At 32.8% G+C, this 18,547-nt stretch overlaps 1 protein-coding gene across 1 annotated transcript in view; it reads left to right on the forward strand.

Moving 5' to 3' along the window:
- Positions 1 to 15,646, forward strand: part of GUCY1A2 (guanylate cyclase 1 soluble subunit alpha 2) — a 409,223-nt gene extending 393,577 nt beyond the window's left edge. Inside the window, exon 8 of the mRNA XM_003130093.6 lies at positions 1,856 to 15,646. Within this exon, the coding sequence (XP_003130141.3) occupies positions 1,856 to 2,063 (208 nt within the window). The 3' untranslated portion in view covers positions 2,064 to 15,646. The remainder of the gene's footprint in view (positions 1 to 1,855) is intronic.

The following is an 18,547-nucleotide window of genomic DNA, read 5'->3' on the forward strand; positions in this document are numbered from 1 at the left end:
AAAGGCAAAAAGACGAAAAAAAAATATATATATATATATAGATTGCTCATATTGTAAGAATCCTTAGTACTACCAACTCTTATTTTAAGATAATACGCATTGAGAACATTTGAGAAGGAAAGATCCTTTTTCTTCCCTTTAGCGTAAATATATCATCAATATTTGTGTAGTGATCTTACATTTTTCACATATCCTTTGTTCTTCTTGCCTTCACTGCCTTTTGTGACTTTGTCTCCTTTCTGTCACAAGAGTTCCCCTCCCCGCAACCCCTCTCTTAACCTGAATAACTTGGATTTGCAATTAACATTTGTCTTAGGAAAATGAGGGTGGTTTTTTTGTTTTGGTTTGGTTTGGTTTCTGTTTTGGCTTGGTTTTGGAAAAGGTGATAGGTTTGGCACCATGCTTTCCAAATAAAGTCTCAATGTTTAGTTTAATTTCAAAAATTTGTCTTACCAACTGCTTCAAACTTAACTCTCTTACCTTGTTCCGTAAAGCAATCCAGTGGTTGGAAACATATTGATCCTGATCATATTTTCTTGTTTCTAAAGCTTCGATTATGTGAACACATTCTCCACATTTGTTGAAATTCTGCCTATGTTTCAGTCAGTACAATCTCATCCATGAAGTTTCCCACTGTAAACATCCTCTCTGAACTTCAGGACCATTTTGGATCTACATTTCTCATGGCATCTAGCCTATTGTTGTTGGTTTTTTTTTTCTTTTTTCTTTTTTTTTGTCTTTCTGCCTTTTTGCGTTTTTCTTTTTAGGACTGCACCTATGGCACATCAAAGTTCCCAGGCTAGAGGTCTAATAGGAGCTGGAGCTGCAAATGCTGGCCTATATGACAGCCACAGCAATACTGGATCCAAGCTGCATCTGCAAGTTAGGCTGCAGCTTGTGGCAACGCCAGATCCTTAGCTCACTAAGCAAGGCCAGGAATTGAACCCTCATCTTGAGATACTATTCGAGTTCTTAACCCACTAAGCCACAACAGGAACTCCCTAGCCTATTGTTTTATATTGATTTTATATTACTTTTGGTTTTTGTTTCCTTATTGAGTTTTTATTTTCTGCTTCTTCTAATCCCAATATTTGCCCCTGTTAACAGAACTTAAGCTTAGGTTATTGTGTTCCAATTATTATTATATTCACAACAGTTCCTAGGAGATTTTTCTAGGGCAATAAGAAGCAGCCCATAAGAGTTGTTGGGCAACATTTTTAGGTTTGGGTTTCAAGCTGAACCTTTCATGGAAATGGACAAGAATAAATCTCTATTATTAATGCTAGGAAAGAATCTTTAAGTATGACTGGAAGGGAAGAGTCAAACTGTTTGACAATTAAATGCTAGTAAGTTAGAAAATATGTATTTTTAGAAATCAGTAACCAGATATCAAAGACACATAGAAATGTTAATGTTGTTATACAAAGCCAAATACTTTATTTCTGTGTGTGACACATAGGAATTAAAGCTTATTACAAGTCTACAAGAGTGCTACAGAATTTAGGCAGATTATAAAAGCAGGGTAAATCCTGGTATGTTTGAATAAAAAAAGTGTATTATGCATCTTCATTGGCCTTTTGTTTAGGAAAAAAATCAAATTTGAACAAATATTTCAAAGAAATACCAGGAAAAATCTTTGCTTTTTAAATTATTATTATAACATGAAGCTACTTTTTTCTCATGAGAAATAACATTTCTAAGTATTTGGAATCTAATGAAAGCCACATTTATACAAAGAAAAGGGACATTTAACATAAAACCAGTCATTGATAGCATTCCTGAGTCTTTAATACTTCTGTCCATTCATTCTCATTTCCTCTGCTCATATGATTCACATTATATATTTTCTACTTAGGTTATTAAAACGAGAAGAAAGTTTCACATTTATTCCTCGATCCCGTGAAGAGCTTCCAGACAACTTTCCAAAGGAAATCCCTGGGATCTGCTATTTCCTGGAGGTAAGAACTGGTCCTAAGCAGCCAAAACCTTCTCTTTCTTCTTCAAGAATAAAAAAGGTTTCCTACAACATTGGCACCATGTTCCTCCGGGAGACAAGCCTCTGAGACTTGCTGCAGATCAAAGACTCCTCCAAAAAGCACAAGCCCAGAACATGGGTCATGACAGGAAAATGGAGAGATTGTTTTTCTTTCACTGCTTTGTTGAGAACAAGCTGTGGAATTTCTGTTATGTCAGGCAATAATCCTAGGAAAAGGTGGATGATGACTGTCAATAAAAAAACTGGAGGACAGGGGGAAATAAGATGTGTCCATTCTTATGAATGTTTTTGGATGACGAGTACAGGCATCTTTCAAAACTAATCAATAAATAGGTTCCATGTCTTCTTGTTTGTCACATGTAAAGGTATCTTTATCTATATATTTGTATCACTTTTGAGAGTCAGTTTTGATTATATATTCCTACATTTAGTGCGTTGGTATGAGAGGAATATTTTCTAATTTTGTTTTTTCTGAACAGACATTTCATACATGTATCATGGCAGTGTGGTAAACTTCCCAGCAGGAAAAAACTGTAATTCAGCAAAATATTTTAGGGATATTACCTATTTTTATACATATCTCTTCTAGATAACTACATTTCACACGGCATTATTAGATTTTCAGAATCTGCTACTGTGTATTTGGTATACTATGTAACTCTAACCTGTTAGTTGAATATAGTTTCACTAATTAAGAGAGATTAGTGCTTGGACTGAAAATACATATAACCTAGGATTTCAGATGCTGGAAAAGCATTGTATATCTGCTTAGTAAATATATCTTTTAGATTTGGTTAATGTAGCATAGAATCCAGATGAAATCAGATTTCCTAATAGCAATATACATATCTGTAACCAAAATTAAAGGTTTTTCTGTCATCTTCTAACAAGTATCAATGAAAATAAAATGCTTTGCTACCTTAGAAACTTTTCAATTTAGCACTTCTAAATATAAATAGTTTTTACAATGTACTAAACTGCGTTCTAATTAATAGCATCCTACTAAATAACAAGGTAGTCCACCCTCCTCCCCTGCCCCTCATCTTCCTCAATGAATGCTTCCTAAGTGCAAACTGCCACACTTAGGAACAAATTCCTAGATACTGGCATTAGTGAGAAAGAGGTGTAGGATATTTTGCAGAGAGTGTTGTTTCTTCTTACATAATAAAAGGAAGGAAAAATACTATATTTTATGGCTTTGAGATTAAAAACAAATGTTCTTCTGCAGTTTGTTTGATGTGACTTTTTAATTAGTGAATCACCTTCATTAACTAACTAACTTTCAGAACTAGTAATCACCATAGTTACAGATAGGTTTCCATTGCATGTTCTAGAAAGTAGGCCTGTTCTCGTAATTAACAGTGCATGAAAATATTACAGACTCACCCTGAAATTAGGAGCACAGTGTGTCTAGAGTTTTCCTGTATTGGACCAGATATAAACCTGTTTCATTTATTTCCTTGAAATCTTGGGGTGGCCATTTTCTTACTCCATTAAGTATACTCATTGGTCGCTTATGTCTACTGAGTACAATATATTTCTTTTTCTGATTAGAAATTTTTGCTGCATTATCATTTAGTTATGACGTAACTCAGCTAATGAGCATAATAACTAGTTTCAAATGGTGTCTGTGAGGATTATTAATGTTTTTCATGCTCTAAGTGTGTAGCTAGAAAAAATTTTAGATACGGAAATTATTGTTATAATGATGATCATTTTTTATGATTGTTGAACTCTGTTCTCTTCCTGGGGCACAAGAGCAACACTCTTCATGTGGAGACAGGACCTGGACCCTGAGCTCTCTGAATCCTTGCCCATCCTTTTTTCCCTGGGTATAGGTATCTGTTTTTAACAACATGTGGGCAAGAAGGCAAGGGTATTTACAGGAGGCTGTGTAGGCTGAAGACAAGTTGCTTTCATGGGAATGATTACTTACAAAAGAATTGCTTTAGAGGACTGAGTGATTTAACTCACTTCCTTCATAGGGAACAGAGGGCAACTTTACAGTTAGTGTGGAAAGAACAGGGTCTTGGAGCACTTCCTTCGTCCTGCTGAGAGTAGGAAATACCTTAGCTGTGCTGATGGGCTTCTTATAGCACAGGAGCATGGGGAGAGAACCAAGCTCACTGAAGTCATTTATGCTTGTTCTGCACAGTAATTTAAAGCTTATTATAGTAAACCATAAATGTTTTGGTGGTAAACAGTGTATTTGTAATCTTGAGATTGAAAGGGACTTCTAGGAATCATCCAATCTATTTCTCTGCTTTTGTAAAAATTTGTCTAAGTACCTCTTCTAAGTGTATGGTTATTCTCTTTATACTTAAAAATACCTGTGGGAAGGATATTTTAAAATCATCCTTGAAAATCCTGTTCATTATTTAGTACTTGGTGATATGACCTTGGATAAGAATTGTATATACATTAAATTTATCAGAAGAATAACAAATCGTTTTTGAGTTTATATGGTTTTACCTAGAGAAGAATAGCCGTTTATGTTGTCACAAATATCACAATGAAAAATATACCAGAGATTTAACTATCATAGACAGGATATAAATTACATTTTTCATACAATATAATCTAAATTGTATCTTTGAAACTATAGTCTGAGGCAATGGTCTGATCTATTATCGGTTTGCCAAACTAGTATAGTTGATTATTATAGCTACACTTTCCTATATGTATTTGCAAAATACTGTATAAAATGACAGTTCATTCTAGCTGTAATCCTCAAATGCAAAAGCTGTGAAAAAGCATTACACTTTTATTTTTCCTATAGAGTATTGTACATGTATCTTCCATCAGGAATTATGATCGTAATAAAGGGTGGCAGGTGGTGTTTCATTTGACTAATACAGTATTCTTACATATAAACTATTACATACATTATGATTTTAGTGTGACAGATTAAAAGAAACTTAAATGGATGTCCCTTTTGAAATCAAATGATATTAAATTCGGGAAATGGTTTTAATCCATTGAAAAGCAATATTTAAGATATAATAAAGCATCTATAGTTCCTCTGTTTTAGTATTCTTTCAAGTAACTGATTTGAAGTAGTTACTTTATGACTAACCATCAGTATTGATGCTTCATATTGGCATCAGTATCATTTTGATGGAAAGAATGTCATTGTCTACAAATAAATCAGTTATCTAACAAAATCAGAAACTCCCATATGTACCACAAATCTACTGCACAATATATGTTTTATGAACTTTAACAAATAGGGAACACTAGCCATAATAAAAAGAATAATACTCAATGTCTGAACACAAATAACTGGATTTCTTGGCGGTATATTATTTAGTGGAGAAGGGAAGAAGATATATCTCCTAGGTAACAGTTTGGTCCAACTGTCTAAAACCTGCCTCAAAATTCATATTTTCTCTAATATTTCAAATTAATTTTGATTTCCCTTTTAATGCCTGATTATGTGTGGAATCCCTTGACCTATGTGTGGCCTATTCTGACTCTGAGATAGGCACTGATGCCTGAGACCTGAGAGTGGGTCTGTGGATTCAGCATTTCAAATATGAACTCTCTTGCTCTCACACTGTTCTTGTCCATTGACAACAGTATTGGGAACATAGGGTTTTATTGTGAAAGTGCAAAATTATGTGCCTGTCCAGGAAAAACAGAGAGAAACAGAATAACTTAAGCAAACTTCAATCACAAGTGCAGGAAGTCTTTTAATTTGGCAAATTCCTCCAAAGAGTTATAGCAATAAAGCAAAATTAAATTGATTCAAAAGGCAAAGTCACAGAAAATTTGGAAAACCACTAGGCTGTTTTCTTCCACAGAATCATATTGCTACCAGTTGAAATGGTATGTTAGAGGTTGTGCAATATGAAGACGAAGTTAAAGATTATGACCATCAATAAATGTAGTTATGTATCGAAGGCTCCCTGGGTTCCTGACCTGCTGAAGGCAGGTTTGTGGATCATCAGAGCAGAGAGTAAAACTTCTACATGTAGGTTCCTGTCATGTCATGCATTTTAAGCATAACTTAACCCATGCCCAGACCCTCTCTTACTCCATGCTATCACTGGAAACTATCTCACCCTTTTAGGTTTGGCTCCATCAAACATCATCCTCTTTGTACCTCTGAACCTGACATGGCCATAGAAAGTTTCTGATGCTTATTTCAGGCAGATTGGAAAACCCACCTAACTCGAACCCCAAGTAACAATGCACTTCTGAAGTGAACTAACCATCCTCACTTGTGTTGGGGCATTCTTACATGTGCAGCTCTTCTTTCTCTCTTTGCTCTCTTCAAAATACAGTTTGACTCTGAGCACTTGGTACAACTTCACTAAATAATGAAAAAAGAATGTTCTGTTCAGAGTGAGTTACATATGGCTCTCAATACTGTCTGGGTGACACCAGATGCTTTTCAGCCAACAATAGTAGAAACTCAAGTCCAAGTACAAAGCCCCACATTGTAGCCTGGGTATTTCTATTATTAGACTATAGATCTTCAGCTACAAAAATTATGTCATTTCAGAGGCTTCTTTAAGCATATCTTATTAGATACAACCTGGAAAACAATATTGCATGAGAGACTGAATTATTAAAGTTTAACATATTATAGTCTGAATGATGATTATGGGTAGCTCTTGATATGAATACACTTAATTTATAGTCAGCTGATTTAACATACACATAAACTGTGTTAACATGATTGAACAAATTTTATTAATTTGATCCAGCTGTGGACTCATTTCAGAATCCTCATGGTGGTGAATAAAGAACAGATACTGATAATATTCACAGATTAACATAAATCTTGGCAGAATGTTGAGATAGTGTGTAAAATTCCTTCCTCACACTTGATTCAAACAATTGACACCTAAGTATTATCGTCCTGCCACCTTTCTGTTTCCTTTGTTCCTTTGTTCCTTCTTACTTTCATAAAAAAGTCACTGATGCCTTTATAATATAGGGAAGTATCACAGTTAACATTTTGTTGTAGACTAGCTTTATAAAGCAATGCATATTCAGTGTGTGCGTGTGTTGAATGTGGATTTTACATGATTAAAAGGACTTGGGATGTAGAGAAGTAAAGTTTGTGTCTTTTTTTCTATTGTGTTGTGACCAGCTTTAGTCAAGTGCCTCATTGCCAATCCCACCTTTATTAAGAAATGATCCTGTTCAGTGGTTCAACTCATCAGCTTGGCAGTATCTGACTGCCTTCATAAGAATTACTTAGGAAGCTGTTAGGGATACAAGTTACTATTCAGTAGGCCTCAAGTGGGGGCCTAGGAATATGTATTTAGAAAAAAATCACTCTAAGCGATGCTAATATACAGCAAATTTGAGAATCATTGAAGAATATTTAAATAATCCCAATTATTAGGAATAAATACAATTTGAGATAGAAATTTATTATTTCATTTGTAGTTATTTTGAAAAGCTAGATACCCCATGCTTTGTATAATTATTTCTTCTGCAAGTTTTAATTTCAGCTTTGGTTTCAAATTTATGATCTACTTTTTGACTTTTGATAGGTGTTCAAACTTTTTAGAGACAAAGTCAACCCTGATAACCATGAGGGATGAATATTGCTCACTATAGGGCTATTAGGCATACTAGATACATTATACCATTGCTAGTTACTGCCCAAGCTGTGCAGTAGATCACAATATTTGCTGATACTCACCACTGAAATATAAACTAGGTACACTTGGACAGAGAAGCAAATATCAGATGTTAAAGAGACAGCTTTATTTCTGAATGCTTTGATTTTTATGTTATAAAATATCACCAACTTGATATTTAGTATGACACTTGGATGTGTACATTCATCTAAAAATGATCTCCTAGCAATATCTTATAACAGCCTTTCAAGCAATAATCTAAGCCATGGTGGTGATGCCATATGAAACTTGTACTTCTGTGCACTTCATAGAACTTTTAGGGAAACAGAGACTTGTTTTATATAAGCAATAATATAGCTGGTGTAGACTTTTATAAGATATTCACCATTCTACTATAACAAAATGAACAGCAAGTGATGACTCAGATGAAAACTACCTGAGCAGTTAACATGCTTAATCTCTTTCAGAAGTCCTTCATTTTCACACATGCTGTAACATAATTAATATACTCTGATCAGATTGTTTCTGATGTATAATATTAATAACCTTCAAATATGGTTACTATTCTTCTCAAAAGATTTGTGTGTGTAATGTTGACCAGATTTTCACATCTTTGTAGTATTTAGAAAATAGGAGTATTTTAAGGATGGATAAATGAGTAAAAGTATAGTATAGATAGATGAGTTGATTGAGAATGTAGGCTTTGCAAAAATATAGATGCATATTGGGATAAGTTAATTAATGCAGGTGTTGGTTTGGTAAGGTCTGAGGAGATGAAAGATTAAAGATAAAAAGAACTATTATCACCATTTTCTGCGATGGCAGACGTTTAGTAAGTACAGTAATATTTTGGCTTCCAGAATGTGATTGGTTGAAATTCATCTGTAGAATAATTACAAAAAGTCTGAAAATGATTAAATAGTTACATTTGAAATAATCTGCCCTTCTTAGTCATTTTGATGATAGCACTAAAGCTTCCCACTTTCAAAATGAATAATTAATATTTTTAATTTTATTAAAATATAATTTAAATCAAATGTGGCACAATCAATATTCAGTCCTTTAATAGTTAAATTACTGCTCTATCATTTAAAATCATGTATTAGGATTACAGTTAAAAGTATCTGATAAATTTATGATATAATGAGGAACTTCTAATTATCCAGTTATTATTTAGCAAAATTGTTTAAGCTTAGGATTCATTCTTAAGCCTCTAAATAGGATTACAGCTCCTATTATTCCCTAGCTGGATCAACTCTCTTCTAAACGTGAATCTGAACACAACTGGAATTATGCATGGGTTTGCTAGTATTTACCTTAGCAGAATTTAAATTAGCTGCCTCCTACCCACAATTTATAAAATTCCTCTACACAAATTAAACAGAGTTGTTGAGTCACTGAGAAAAATTTTCTCCACTTAAGAAAGCTTTTGGCAATCATCTTTTTGTATATTATTGGATGCTTAACCCTTTGTTCTTTTGATAATAAATAATAAAATACTTAATTTGAATCCATTAAATTACAGTGTTTCTTTTCCAAGTTAATTCATCTAGTTGCTGATCAGACAATTCTTAATATTAGACATAAGTACTGTTGCTTATTGTTTGAAAGCAAAAAAGACAAGAAAAACAAAATGGCATGCATAAGTAATAGTTATTTTCTAATTCCTTTGATAAATATTTTTAAAAATAAAAGAGTTGCTTTATATCTATTCTTCTGTGGACTTTTTGCTAGTTGGGGATAAATAATAGATTAGTTTTACTGTGGGCTATTAAGTGTAATTAAATAATAGGATAGTAATATATCAATTGCGATAAAATCAGCATTTTGGGAAATTCCTTCTTCGCATCACCTCACTTTTTTAAGGATAATTCTTGCCATTTTTGCCTGGTAGTTATACATCAGACTTAGGGTGCAGGGACAGATGAAGAGGGTAGAATGGGCAGGAGCTTTATATGAGACTGAGCAAAAAGATTTAACATTTTTCTTCATGAAAGTATACATACTCCTAAAGCAGAGGTAATTTTCACAATAAACACATGTAGTTTAGTGAAAGCCAAATGATTTATTTGGTTATTCTTATTTTAAAAAGATAAGAGAAAAAAATCCCTCACAATCTATTTTCAGTTTTCTTAGGCAGTAGCAACAGCCTCTGAGCAGGAGCACACATCAGTGAAACTGGGATTAGAAATTCCAAAGCTATATATAGAAAACTCTCTGAAAGTGGCAGATAGAACTAGTCTTGGTTACAATGATGAAGGTAAATGAAAGTGTCAGAACATCTGGACTGAAGGAACAAAGAAGGCCAAATACCAGGTCTGCCATATGTCACAAAAACACTGCTAAAATTAGCACAAAAGAACACTATGAGTGTTCAAGTGATATTAAAACAAACACTTTTTTTTTTCCTTTTATAACATGCCTGGGTGAGCTAATATTCAGTGAGAATACAATATGATTTGATAAACCTTTTGTTGTTGTTCTGACTTTATAAAAAGTTTATCTTTCCCAAGTTGAAAATTTTAATTAGAGAATGAGAAATATTTACTCTATATGCTAACATCTGTAAAATCACTTTTGGGGCCATACTACATTCTGTATTATTCTTCACATTGCTCTCAAATTGGGCTTTAGCTCTAAACAAAACAAGTGCTCAACTTTAGAGGAGCTAAAAGCTTTATGATACCAGACTATCCTTCTTCAGGGATTTTTCAGAGCATTGGAACTGGAGAGTCACTTCCAAAGCATTTGATGGTGTTCTGCAGCAGAAATGAAGATATTCTCCTGGTCTTTTAGAAATAAATGCTTAGGTAGCTTCTAATCATCATGCAGAGATTTTCAATTATGTAGCTAGTTAATTCAAGTGGAGTCGTTTAGAACAGAAATTTTGAAAGGATGATACAAAACTGAACAATTTTTAAAACAGAATTTTCAGAAAAATAATTTAGGACAAAAATTTTCTGTCTTGAAAGTCAAATTACTTTATTTTTTTTATTTTTGGCTGCCCTGCTTCCCAGGCCAGAGATCAGATCTGACCTACATTTGTGGCAACACCAGATTCTTAACCCAATGTGCCAGGAAAATAATTTTATTGATGGATTCTTTAAGGTTTTATCCCCTGGATATATCAAAAAAATTTGTTTAAAAAAATAATGTCAATTTTTTCTCTGTGTTTTTATTTGTTGCAGAAAATATAGAAAATGTCATAAATAAGACAGTTATGAATTTTGGCATTGAGTCATGGTTAGCAAATTTGGCAACAATTTTCTTAAAATAATAAACTATTTTTAATAATTCTAAAGGTTAAAGATAACTGTCAAATATACCCTATTCACACTTGTCTACATTAGAATATAGATCAAACTTCTCAGAATAAAGTCTAAGTGAAAGCTAATTTATCTTCAAATCTTTTGAACAAGTATAAATATCTCCACATGTTTTCTTATTAGCAAGAAACTATGCATTTCCATAATTGAGGTTAATGAAACCTCAATTTCTAGAACAATTCTATTTTTATTTACTCCCAAGAAGCATGGCCTTGTGGTCAATATCATTTATCTTCAAGGCCAGCAAGAAAGTATGACTTTCTTCTGAGATTGGGATGATCTTTATCAATATATTTGCCTATAATCACTTAAAATTCAACCCCCCACTTTTTAAAGCTTTTGTTAGTTCAAATCTCCATAATTAAATTGTAGCAAATCCCATATTGGAGTGCCAGATTGTTTAACATGAAAAACTTCCTTCTAAATTGTATTTGTGTAAGTTATCAGGTTAAAAATCAGAGCCTAGGCTTGACACAGAATCTCAGATAAACTGCTTTTGTATTATTTGACCAGAAAGTATTGTCAAAAAGATATTAATTCTTATGCTAAATCTCATTCTAGCCAACAAGGTCCAGATAAACTAGATGACTGTAGTCTACAGTAAATCAGGGAATTTTTTTAAAAATTCTTTTTGATCTTGGTTGTACAAAAATAATTATTAGTGAATGGTAGCCAAAATTATTATTCCTATCTTTTAAATTTGTTTCAAGTGTGTCAACAGGCACTTATAAAATCCATTCCTTTTATCTGTTTTATGACTCAATGACCTGAAATAGTGAGTACCCATTGCTTTTGCTTCTAATGAATAAAAATCATTATAAAGTAATCCTTAAAAATACTTTTTTCCATACAAAATGCAAATGAATACCTGACTAAAGGAGGTATCTCATTTCAGAAGTATGTATGAAATACTTTAGCTAGGTTCAACTAGACTTCAACAAAGAAAAAGATAGGAGACCAACAAGGAAATTGAAAAGAGCCAGAAAAATCACACTTTGCCTACATTAAGTTGTCTGTAGCCCAACCCTGTTAAACTAGAAGAAAGGCAAAAGTAGACTAACTTATTATAGATTTTTAAACACAATATTCATATGTAGCAGAATGCCATAAAATTCAGCATGTTGAAACTTTGATAAAATGAAAAAGAAACTAAAGAAACATGCTAATAAGAATAGAAAGATTTAAAAGGACAAAAATAACTTCCTACATTACATATGCCCATCAGTACAGAATTTGTTTTCTATTGGGAAAATTTGTTACTATGTCTTTAATCAATATTTGCTTTATGATCTAATTATATGTTAGCATATTTTTATGCTAATAAAAAACACATAAGATTCCACATGTCATGTGACTATAAATTGAATATCAATACCAATAGAGTTTGATGTTATTTCTGAATAAGATTATTGATGAAATTAAATGAATGGGCTATATGTATAGGTATTATGTGTAGTAAACTAATTAGGCCCTTAAGTTTGTCAGCATCCTTAGCTTCTCTTTTCCACCTCTCCCTTTCTCCTTCCCTCCTGTCCTTGCCTCCCTCTTTCCCTCCCTTCTTGCATTCTTCTTTCCTTCCTTTTTTTTCTTTCATTCTCTTATGAAGTATGTGAAAAATAGTATTTCATTATGGCTGAGGCTTCCTTTTTTCATTCCCACATGATTGAATGTTTTGTGGATTCATGAGATAAGGAAAAAAGGTGAATACTTAGATATAGATCATTTGGGCATAGAAATGACTGAGACAATTGAGACCTTGGCTGCCGTAGAATTGTTACCAATTAAGAGAAACATGAGTCTAAAAAATATGTTGCTATTTTTTACTGCATTTAAACATGTTTTCAAGAGGTATCAGAGTCATCTTTTCTGGACATTCTCCTATTTTTTTTGGTCCCTATAAACATCTTAATTGGGAGAAATTCTCTTATATCCAAATAGTAATTTTTTCCTTGGGTACCACACTGCTAAGATTAAAATAGAGAAGAAGCTTCCTCTATCTGTAGGGAAATCACTTTCTAAAAACTACTTCCTAATAAGGCAAATACTACTTAATTTTACTGTTTCTTTATCTAGAGATGACCAAAGCATTGTCTTGCTTCCTGTAAACCCATCTGTAACTCACTTTGGCATAGCATAGTGTTTTGGTTTCTTTTTTAAAGGTTTGAAAATGTTTACTATCAATTTTATGTCCACTATATTGAAAAAGCAATATACAATGTATTCCATATTTCCTAACTCTATGCCTTTAGATTTTAGCATACAGATAACTTTTGTAACCACAGTTTGGTGTATTCACTAGAATTAACAAATTAATATGTTCTTAAGCACCAAAACATAGGTTTGCTCATTTTATGATACCTGTTTTAAGAATCAGTCATTTACAAATCTCAATCCAAAACCATTTTTTTCAGGGAAAATTCAGTTATTTCCAGCAGGGTATATTGTTCATCAGGGAAAAATGGTAACATATCTTATTTAAACAAGCAATGGTGAGGAAGAACATGTCCTTTCATTTTAGGCACACTTACTAACTTTGAAATCACAATAATTTAAACAAGTCTTGAACAAGATTTAAAGAATCTTTAAACTCTCAAACTGAAAAATTTATTATTTTCATTTTTTATGTTAATGTATTAATATTACATTCAAACTACTAAACAAGTTATCTCCATGACATGTTTGTGTTCATTAACAGAAAATTATATAGAAATAATACTTTGTATTTTTCTCTCTGGAAAGATTTGCTTCATTAAGTTAAATACATTTGAATTTTGGTTCTTATTTCTCATTTGAATTTCTTTGTCATACATCTCAGGGATCTTCTATGCTAACAGATCAAGTAGTCAGTTAAATGAAGGGATATGAAAAATTCAGAAAAGTTAAATTCAAAAGGAAAGAATTTCTATTTTAATCAACCTTTATTTATTCCACACTGACATTTACACTGAAACTGAAAAAATAAGAAACAGCTTCCATGTAAATTGACATCTATGAAAATACAAATTACTTTCTCCCTGTGATTTTTCAGTGTCAAGAAGGCCTTTGTCTTGAAATGATGGACAATCTTAATACTTTTTCAAATGAAGAAATATAACCTTCCATACCTTTACCATTTTCTTTTGTTAAGGGAACTGTTTTTGATAATGAATATAAAAAAAGAAGAAATATGGTTGAGGAAAACAGAAGAATTAAGATGAAATTTGAATAGCTTTAAGCCACATTCCATTTTCTCCCTCTATTTGGTCCCTCTTACTAAGTAATAGCTAAAGCCCAGATTGGCAAATATAAAAGACTATTAATCATTGTCTCATTTAAGAATTTGGAGATAAGCAAAGGTTACTCCAACTATATGGAAATTGATTCACATTATGATGGCAGTTTACGACTACCAGGAAATTCAGGTTAGGTTCAAATTAAGAAATTGCTCATGGAGAGAAAGATTTTCTGATTTTCTTAGTGTAGAATTAACAACTTTTTTCTTTAAAAAAAATTCCTAAAAATTTTGGCTTAAAAAATTATAAAATTTTATAACAGCCACCTGTAACTACACTATAACTTTAGTAATCAAGTGACAAAGCTGTCTCAATATGCTTTTAAAATGTACCAATTAAGTACATTCCAGAAATGATGCATATCATTCTTCATTTCAAAGTCAACCTACCTGAATTCTTACTCTTCAACTGTGAGTATCCATTTTGAACAACCAAAGAGTCTCATTTCCCTAACAGTACTTTAGGTAAAAACTAAAACAAACTTGCCTGCTCATTTCAATGCATAAGGTAAATAGCCAGTGCTTTTCCATAATACATTCCAGTACTATGTAATAATAAATAGATTTCCCAAGCCACTTAATAAAAACACACGGTTATAATGTTCAAGGCCTTCATTCATTTCCTCGCATGGGATAGGTTTTACTTAACCAGATACCTGAATTATTTTAATGTTTTGTCTAATTCATTTGTTGTAATTTCATAGGTTCAAATTTTTGGTTTGGCTTGCAATGTAAATAATATTGTTCATTTGCTAGTTTAGCAGATTATACTCTGTAAATCAATACTTTAAAAAAATCTAGTTGTCACAAACTTAAATTACGATGTCATCAAATAACACCAGGATATATACTAATATATCTGTAGGGCATGGTTAAATTGAATATATTTTGAAATGTCTAGTATTTTTTGTTTTTTAAAGATGAATGCATCTCTTAAACCTGTACCATTAATTTTAAAAGTTCAATTTGGTGTTTCATATTATATTTTAAGATATTTTTCTTTACCCAATACTATAAGTTTAGAGAAACATTTTCTGATTGAAAAGATAACATATGCCTCATTTCAAGAATTTTAAGAATACTAGTATGTATAAAAATATGTAAACACATATAAGATTATAAACTTCCATTCTATGTTTTGGCTTTTCATGTAACACCACTTCTTACTCATTTGATTGTGCTTATTTGTAATTATTCTAAATCATGCACGATGTAAATAGTGTGGTTCATTATGCAAAATGTCGTTGTATTTACAGACTGCAGAACAAGGTAAATTTGTAAACTGAGTGATAAAAACTTGGGTTTCTTATAAAACAAAGTGGAAATAACAGTTGTGTGTTATATTTATGTAATTCATTACAAAACTGTTTATGCCATGCATTTATTTACCTTATAAGACTAAACTGTCACTTATAAAATATTTAAATCAATAAATGATACCAAAAAGGACACATCTATAGACTCTTTTTAGTGTATTTTTTTACATCCTGAATCACAACGACTTAGGGTATGAATGAAGAGTAAGTGAAAAAAATGGAAAACCAGCAAATGAATGAATGGTATATTCACAATGCATTATCATTATGGCTGAAGATGATGGTACTGATACAACATCATTCAGGACTAATTTTGTATTATTTTTATAATATGAAATCTCTCAATTCTCTTACAAAATGCACAAGTCACAATGACTATAGTTTTATGCACTCTGAATATACATCATACAGAAAAAGCAAGCTATCTAAGGGCCAGAGAGTTTCTTCCTTGAAGGCATAAACAGAAAAAATGGATCATTTTACAGTCATAATGACAGTAAATTTCAACTGAATGCCCACTAGGTGCTTGTCAGTGCCCCATCCACTGGGGCAGTTAGATTAAATGCAGCACATAACTAACTATAAGGAGAATATTTTAAACCAATGTTCCAAATGTCAGCCATGTGTATATACAAAATCAAGCAATCATTATTATTTTCTTGGTCCTCTTCTCCATAACTACTTGATCTCAATCAAATCTATGGCTAGCTATTTATAGACGTTCCCAAGGGAGTCCTGTGTTTAGGAACAGAGATGCTCTCATCATCTGTCACCTTATTGACATCTGCTGCACTGAAGGCATTCCACTCCTGAGAACTCCTTTCCTAACCATAAGAGAAGTGACACCAAGTAGGTAAAAGTAGAGGAAGTGTGTACACACACACACACACACACACACACACACACAGGATAAATTGCATAATTGCAATTAAAACTCATTCAGGAAGAAAGAGAAAACACACTGCAATTCACTGGTGCATAGCATAAAGGCAGGTATTATGAAGCCCCTGCTCTGGCTACCTCTGAAGAGAGCTGGGAACTGTGCTTCCTTGGGAGATTTACAGCTTTAACAACCCAGACCCTGCCATGCATATTTATAGGTTGAAGCACTGATTTAGACTCACAGGCTTTTTCAGGATGGAAGATATTTTTCTTTACTGTTGGGCAAAATAATCTCTTAAAAAAAACTTAAAATGATTCTGATGTATTTGTTTCCAGTCAGTTCCACATACCAGCATTCAAACCAAATTTCCCTTCTATATAGAGTTCTTATTATTGCCTTCTTTATTTGTTCCCATGATTTTCACTTAATTTAATTGCAACTACCTTGATGTTACGTGGTGCTGGAGGGAAGGCTTGGAAGGGAAGGCAGTATTCTTAATCTGATCTTTGCCACAGGGATGAGTCCCTTTTTTAAACTGAGACATTTTATTGGTTGCTCACTTCAGGTTGTCTTTTTATTACTCTTTTTCACTCTTCTTTTTTTCTTTTTCTTTTTCTTTCTTTTTTTTGTTGGAGTAAAGAAGTCATTAGTCATTAGATTTTTCCAAATTTTTTGTGCAAATAACCCAATTCTATCCAAAACTTTGATACCTTACAAAATACAAAAAAAGAATCCCACACACAATGATCTGATTCCCCAAAACACTCCATATAGAACTTTAGACTCCTTAAGGTATTTGATCTGCCTTCCAAGTTATCCAAGGTTGAAAAATTTAACCAAGTGATTTGCTAACACCTAGCAGATGTCCTCCTCTTTTTGACTTCAAAATTTTCTGCTCTGCGTTTGTTAGAGTTACAGAAATTAAGTTTCTGTTACAGCAGCATTCCTATTCAAAGCTTATATCCTGAATATTGGTTAGGATAGGAAAGGCTGCACTTATAAAAAACAGACAAGCAAACAAAGACCTCATACAATAAATGTGTATTGCATATATCAGGACATAAATATTCTAGGTTATATTAAAGCTGCTTCATGATGTTATTCAGGGATCCAGTTTGATGGTAGCTCTGCCAGGTAGGATATTTATAGGCTAGCCATTGTAACAGAATAGATCACTTTCATTCACTTTCCTGCCTGTAGACTCAATCTCACAACTACACCTATCTGCAAGATAGGATTAGAAATGCACTTCAATTTTCACAAAAAACAGTAAGGGTTTTGATAGATAATTAACCATTTCTGCCATAATTATATTTTTAGTTCAACATTATTTATTACCTTATTCTCAGGAAAACTAAGCTGTCTCAGGCTTAAGAGTGTTTAACTACTTAAAATAGCTTGAATATTTAAAATCCATGCTTTCAATATTAACTATGAGATTGTCCTCATTCTCTAATTCTCATGGACAGAGAAACTCTAAACAAATTAATGATTAGCATCTGCAAGTTTCCCAATAACATAAACTGACCGTATCACATATTCCTATGAGTTTCCCAGATTACTACTGAGTTTACTCTGGTAATCAAGAAGGGACTCTATTGCAAATTATCATTATCACCATCATCAAATTAAAAGACGGAAAGTTACATAAATTTCTCAGGAGAAATGTACATGTGCCAGGCATTTGAGACGGGACTAATCTAGTTGAAAGAAAAGCTGGTATATGCAAATGCCAAAAGATAGGATCCTACATTAATTAATTAATTAATTAATTAATTTTTAAAATAATGATTTTTGGTTTTTTTCTGTTATAGCTCATTTACAGTGTTCTGTCAATTTTTTTTTTGTCTTTGCCTTTTCTAGGGCCGCTCCCAGAGCATATGGAGGTTCCCAGGCTAGGGGTCCAAACAGAGCTGTAGCTGCCAGCCTATACCACAGCCACAGCAACATGGGATCCAAGCCATGTCTGCAACCTACACCACAATCACGGCAATGCCAGATCCTTAACCCACTGAGCAAGGCCAGGGATCAAACCCACAACCTCATTGTTCGTAGCTGGATTCGTTAACCACTGTGCTGAGACAGGAACTACCTCTGTCAATTTTCTACTGTACAGCATGGTGACCCAGTTACACATTTTCTCACATTATCATGC

Source organism: Sus scrofa, chromosome 9 (assembly GCF_000003025.6).
Source record: "Sus scrofa isolate TJ Tabasco breed Duroc chromosome 9, Sscrofa11.1, whole genome shotgun sequence".
NCBI classification, from domain to species: Eukaryota; Metazoa; Chordata; class Mammalia; order Artiodactyla; family Suidae; genus Sus; species Sus scrofa.